At 38.8% G+C, this 6,911-nt stretch overlaps 1 protein-coding gene across 1 annotated transcript in view; it reads left to right on the forward strand.

Moving 5' to 3' along the window:
• Nucleotides 1-6,911, forward strand: part of LOC103388816 (carcinoembryonic antigen-related cell adhesion molecule 5-like) — a 9,736-nt gene that overhangs the window by 1,463 nt on the left and 1,362 nt on the right. Inside the window, exons 2-9 of the mRNA XM_008324000.2 lie at nucleotides 397-729; nucleotides 1,679-1,957; nucleotides 2,067-2,336; nucleotides 2,751-3,026; nucleotides 3,764-4,030; nucleotides 4,355-4,633; nucleotides 5,822-6,076; nucleotides 6,423-6,543. Coding sequence (XP_008322222.1) covers nucleotides 397-729; nucleotides 1,679-1,957; nucleotides 2,067-2,336; nucleotides 2,751-3,026; nucleotides 3,764-4,030; nucleotides 4,355-4,633; nucleotides 5,822-6,076; nucleotides 6,423-6,543 — 2,080 coding nt within the window. The remainder of the gene's footprint in view (nucleotides 1-396; nucleotides 730-1,678; nucleotides 1,958-2,066; nucleotides 2,337-2,750; nucleotides 3,027-3,763; nucleotides 4,031-4,354; nucleotides 4,634-5,821; nucleotides 6,077-6,422; nucleotides 6,544-6,911) is intronic.

Here is a 6,911-nt window from a genome sequence, read left to right on the forward strand (position 1 = left end):
AAATATCCCATGTTACAACGTGGACACCTGCGGCTTATAGTGAAGTGCGGGCTATATATGTACTATTTTTTTTTCTTTTTATATTTAGTGGGTGCGGCCTATATTCAGGTGTGCTCAATAGTCCGGAAATTACAATATATATATATATATATATATATACATGATAATAATAATAAATATAACATATACTGTATAGCTTAGACTCTAACCCTCTTCTTTAAAATTTTTTTTGCAAACCACTACAAACTGCTTTCCTCTCCATTGTGGTGAAAATGACAGGTTCGTTATGGCACTTAGTTCTTTTTGTGGTGTAAAAAAAGTGTTCGAGTTCAAGTCGCATCAGCTAAATTGTTACTCCAGTTATTGCCTTGCTTCTTGTATCTGTGTCCTATCTAGGTAGCACCCACGGTGCTGGTGTACTTCCAGACAGTCTGACAGCATTTGCGGGAGAGACGGTGACATTCACCACAACAGTGCCACCGCAAGAAACACCCTTAATGGTTGTTACCTGGACCTTTACAGACAACCATGGCACCACTTCTAATATAATAACCTCAAGTAACGCTAACATCACTGCACCAGATTATTCAGGCAGGATCACCCTCTTTAGAGCCACTGGATCATTGGAGCTGCGTGGCCTGACCATTGGTGACACAGGAGAATACACAGTCACAGTCATCCCAACTGGTGCAGGACACCAAAAGGGATATTGCAAACTGTCGGTATATGGTACGTTGATGGTACAGGTCTTTTTGTCATAGAAAAAAAAATGCTGCAGCTTTTGGTTTTTAGTATTTTACAGTATGTGTTCTTCTTATACATATCCAATGATTAAGTAAAAAAAAAAAAAATCACAATAAAATTAGCAGACTTTAAAAGAAGAAGATAATTCTGCTTGCCAATTAAAATGAATTTTAATTTGAATTAATATTGTATGGTGAGTTGAGTGTATCGTTATACACTTCGTTGTGGAACAAATGAGATGATGTGATTCATCTGTGATGGCAAATTAATAATAATAACAAAAGAGATTTGTAAAAGTTAAATTAAATTAATGAAATTAATTAAAAAGTAATTACATTTTATTTTTGGGGGGGATGTCCGATAATATTGGCCAACTGATATCATTGTCCCGATATAAGTAAAAATTATGCAACATCTGTAAGAATCATTATCGGTTTTTCCTCCATTATTGAAAACCCGGTACACCAAACGATGTGTGCAATAAAAATGGCGTAATGCGACAGACCAGTCATACGCCTCCGGGCGCTGAAGAAACACAAATTGCAGTATCTTATTCTAAACTCTTTTTTATTTCTCTCAACCCAGCTTCTTCAAAAACTCCCCTCACACTCTCTCCTCCTCAACATTATGAACGATAAACAAGCCTCTAGTCACTAGATGGCAGCATTGCAGCTCATTTAATGTTAATCAGAGGATTGTATGCACAATGCTGGTGCCTTTAACTCATACAGTGGTTTGTACAGACAAATAAATAAATATTACCAGGCACTCAATAGCATTTCAATTCGTGGAGGGTGACCTATAGCAGAAAATAATTGAGAAACACTGCTTACTTACACTATTTCAATACATATGACATCAATGTAAATATATCCATATAATATCTTTTAATCATTTAGTGTAAAAAACTTCTCTCTTTTTTTTTACCCTACAGAGCGTGTCTCCAATGTATCAGTGACGATCAACAGCACAGAGCTGATGGAGTTCAGCGGCCCGGTCACCCTGAGATGTTTCTCCTCTGGATCCTCGCTCACCTTCCAGTGGCTGAATGGCAGTTCTGTGGTCACAGCCAGTGACAGAGTTCAGCTGACTGATGGAGGCTCGGCTCTCACCATAGTAAATGTCACCCGTTATGACCAGGGACCATTCAGGTGTCATGTTTCAAATGCTCATAGTAACGGCACCAGTGATGCGGTGGACCTCCTAATAATCTGTAAGTCACAGACTGACACTGTAGATACTGTTCAAATGCATTAGCTTAGCTTTAGCTTTTGATCAAATTTTAAATAATATTTATGTCTTTTTTTTTTGGTTTTTCGCAGTGGGTCCCGAAGACATTAAGCTGACAGTTTTTCCCTTAAAAGAATATCACGATCAAGGGTCAGATGTCATTCTAACATGCTCAGTGGTCTCCAGACCTCCTGCCCAGTTTCTGTGGTACCTGAATGGGAATCCATCAGTCCACAAAACACCTGAGCTCAGACTGATGAACGTTCAGTTGAGTCAGCGCGGGAACTACACCTGTGAAGCCTTCAACAACAGAACCATGAAAACCCAAACATCTCAACCTGTGGTTTTAACAATTCTGAAATGTAAGTTACAATTCAAACAGCGATGATTATGCCGAAAATGTCATTAAACATATATTGAAAACAGATTTTAGAAACTCTAACTCTTAGGACTCTGCGCATTTATACGTCAGTTCTAAGAGTTTTTGATGCTCACTGTCACACGTTAAAGCCCATCCCAAACAGGTAAACAAGGTCAGAGAGTACGTCTGTTACAAATGAAATGTAATCAACTTTCAGCTTTCCAATGGAAAATGTTGAATTAATATGACGATTTACTGTTTTGAACTTCTGTTATGACTAAAAGACATGGCTGCGATGTTCACACTAACAATGACGACTGGTTTTCAAGATGCCATTTTTACATCACGACCTAAAATGGTAATTATAATTATATATTAATCTACCAAATATATAACTATATTTTCCAATCCACAGCGAACGTTTCCAACGCAGTCATCACTCCCAATGCGACAGACTTGTCGGAGTTCGGCAGCGTTAGTTTCACCTGTTCCTCCTCTGGATCCTCGCGTTCCTTCCGCTGGATCAACCGAACCTCCGAGATCACGGCCGGTGACAGAGTCCAGCTGATGGACGATGGCTCCCGGCTTGTTATCATCAATGTGAGCCGATATGACGCTGGACCGTTTCTGTGCCACGTCTTCAATAATTTCAGTAACTCCACCAGTGATGCGGTGAAACTTTCCATCAACTGTGAGTCACGAGTGCACGAAGCAGTCTCTCAATCTTGCTTAAAAATCCGAGCAGAAGAAAAACAGGCAAACTAATTGGTTCAAGTATGGCGGGTATGTTTAAAAAAGTGCACGAAGCAGTCTCTCAATCTTGTTTAAGCTTAAAAATCCAAGCAGAAGAAAAAACAGGCAAACTAATCGGTTCAAGTATGGCGGGTATGTTTAAAACTAGGGATGTCTGTTATTAACTTTTTCCCGATATACTGATATTGATCAGACACTTCATTTCCGATTCCGATATCAACCGATACCGATATATGCAGCCGTTTGCAGACATGTCACAATGACAAAAAAAAGTTTCACTCTCACTTCTAAACTATTCTTAGGTCACATCAGGACCAAACCCAGGCACTGCATTGTCGGGTTTTTTATTATTAGAAGGAAAACTGATAACATTTCGAACAGATTTTGAATAAATATGCTTATATCGGCCGATATTATCGCTCATCCATCCATTGTCTCCCGGGGGAGGGCTATGGTTATAGCCTTTTTATGGTTATAGTATATACTATATATCTATATATAGAGTTTTAAAATCACAGCTCTTATTTTTTTTACATCCAACAGCATTTCTGCACATTAGTAAAAATATCATATAAATATCTGTATGCATTGAACAGATTTTTTTTCCATGTTGCTTAATTTCTGTTCGCTGTAAAAAAAAAAATGGTTTTGCCTTTTTTTTTTTTTTTGATCCAGTTGGTCCAGAAAATATTAACCTGACAGTGTTTCCGTCTCAACAATACTATCAAGAAGGATCCAGTGTCAACTTTAGCTGCACGGCTGTCTCCAGTCCTGCAGCTCTGTATTCCTGGTTTCAGAATGAGGTCAAACTGTCGGACACTGGACCAGTGCTCCGGCTGGTTAACGTCACCGAGAGGCAAAGTGGTAACTACAGCTGTCAGGCTTTAAACAACAAAACCTTGAGATCTGAGACATCGCAACCTCGGATTCTATCTATACTGGGTAAGGAACAGCAAACCATTTTTTTTTTTTAAAATATAAAATACATTTTCAGTGGTACAGGAGTAGCAGATACTGGTAGACAAGTCTGGAGTGCCCTCTAGCGGCTGTCAGTGGGAAAATAACAAACTAAAGTAAAATTATATATCGTAATATACAAGCAGCACCTGAGTATAAGTCGTCTAAGAGTATAAGTTGTAAACCCAGCCAAAGGATGAAAAAAAGTTGTGACTTATAGTCCGGAAAATACACGTCACATCCATGTCTTTGTTATAAATTCCGTTTGAAGCTTTGCTCTCAGTGACTCATTTTTTTTTCCTCTCACAGTGCCGGTGTCTAACGTGTTGGTAAATCCAAACGTCACAGAGCTGGTGGAGTTTACTGGCTCCATCAGTTTGACCTGCTCATGCTCTGGATCCACGCGCTCTTTCCTCTGGCTAAATGGCAGCTCTGAGGTCACAGCCAGTGATAGAGTGCAGTTCACCGATGAAAACTCCATCCTCATTATACACGCTGTCACCCGCTTTGACCAAGGACCATTCAGGTGCAATGTGTCGAACGGCATTAGTCATGGAATCAGCGAGGCCGTGGAACTCGTCATCAAATGTGAGTTTGTGAGTTGAACTCACGTAGGAATTGTTACCCAAATATCATTTAGGGCTTTGGCTCCTTAGTAGATTACGCATGTGCTAAATATGTTGTTTTTGTCCAGTACAATACCTTTGTTTACAAAATCTATATAATCCTTTTTGACCCCGACTGGGATGGGAAAGTTGGGGCCAGATTTAAAAGCACGATGGTTGCTCACAATTTGATTTTACACTTTTGCGGGTCGGTCTTCTTGTGTGTATTCTGCCTAAAAATATTTCGAAATGTTTGATTGACTTCAATTGAGGTCGATTTGAGTTTTCGATGAATCTACCAGGCCTAGAATCAGAATTTTAGATATTAGATATTCATACTGTAACTTTATTATCTCTATGTACGGTATATACAGTAAGTATATAGCAATGACCAAACTTTTTTAGTCATATATACTTTGATTTGAACAGTAGTGATATTTATTATTATTATTATTATTATTATTACAGCTACTATTACTACTACTAATAATAATATACATATGCTTTTCCATGTCTCCAACTAGTTGCATGCTTTTTCCAGTCCGGTTAGCTTAAATGTTGATTCGGTGATGTAGAGAACATGGTGTACTAAATTAAAGGTACATTTTATATGTATAATATTTATTTACAGATAATTAAAAATACTAATCATTCCTGTCTGAGGATCCACATTCTGTCGCAGCAGATCTACAGTTTTTTTTTTTTTTTAACGCCGTCTGCTCTAAACTAAGAGTTTAGATCGCAGGCCACGATTTTCCTAAAATTGAAAAGGGGGGACCGGGTCAGGAGCAGATAGCTGGAGCGTTTGTGTGTACTAAGATAAATGACATGTAAAAGTCATGCATAAAGGCTAAAATGCTAAAATGCTTTTTATCATTTTCTACACCATCTACTGGGAAAACATGGGTATTGCAGGGAAAAGGCAGAAGTATAATGATAATATAAATAAATTATATCATTTGGAGATGTTTGGCGGGCCGGATTAAAAAGCTGAACGGGCCAGCATCTGGCCACCGGGCCTTAGTTTGCCCATGCCTGGTTTAGATGCTACGTCTTTTAAACATGACATACAATCCCTGGTGAAGACAGAAATGACCTGTAAATATGTTTTAAACCAGTTAACTATACAATTACAGAAATAATACAGTATGATTATTTGTTTGTCTTACAGATGGACCTTACAATGTGACAATTGTAGGACCCCAGTCTGTGTATGCTGGTGATCCCACAATGCTCTACTGCCACAGTGAATCTTTCCCAGCAGCAGAAATCACCTGGTTTTTCAATGGACAACCAACTCATGGTCACGCTGCTGTGCATATTGTGCCATCGGTGCAACATTCAAACGGCGGGACATACGCTTGTGCTGCTCAAAATACTGTCACATTACAGAACCAGACAGACCATCATGAGTTAACTGTCACAGGTGAAAACAAGAGTTAACTACCGTAGAGTTAACTAGCGTCGCTCCGGAGTATAAGTCACACCAGCCAGCTACAGTGCCCTTTAATGGCTATCCGTGGGGAAAATAACGAACATGTAAATTTTCAGTGGTACAGCGGTAGCAGATACTGGTACACAAGCCTAGAGTGCCCTCTAGTGGCAAACATGTGAAATGATATATATTTTAATATACAAGTCGCATCTGAGTATAAAAATAACGGATGAAATGGATGGAAAAAAGGTGTGACTTATAGACCGGAAAATACGGTACCACAACCTGAATACACTACTGATACGCAAATGATTTTGAGTGTCGACGTGTGTTTCAGACTTTTCACCCTGCGACTGTGTGCCTGCGGCAGGATTTGCTGCTATAGTCACAGTTGGAATTTGTCTCCTTTTGACCGCACTGATTGGATTAGTGGTGTACTGCGTGAGGAGGAACAAAAGGTAAGCATGTAACAGCCTGTGCAGCTATATACAAATAACAATGCAGAATAACACTGTGGCCAGTGCTAAAGGTACAACCTGCCTTGGTCCTTATTGGTCCTGTGTGGGCCAATAGCTGATTAGTAGGAATAGGAAACAAAATTTCTCTTTATTAATCAACATTTTAACGTGGGGTGCCTACATTTGTATTTTAGACTTATTACCATAAATATAATCTTTAAAGTGTTGTTTTTGTCACTATTTAGTATATTTAGACCAGTGGTTCTCAATTATTTTCTGTCCTGCCCTCAGTTTCACATAACTATGTGATAAGTTTGACGTTATTTCGTGATAAGTTTGACGTTATTTCGTGATAGGTTTTACGTTAT

The sequence above is a fragment of the Cynoglossus semilaevis genome, chromosome 13 (genome assembly GCF_000523025.1).
Source record: "Cynoglossus semilaevis isolate Cse_v1.0 chromosome 13, Cse_v1.0, whole genome shotgun sequence".
Lineage (NCBI taxonomy): Eukaryota > Metazoa > Chordata > Actinopteri > Pleuronectiformes > Cynoglossidae > Cynoglossus > Cynoglossus semilaevis.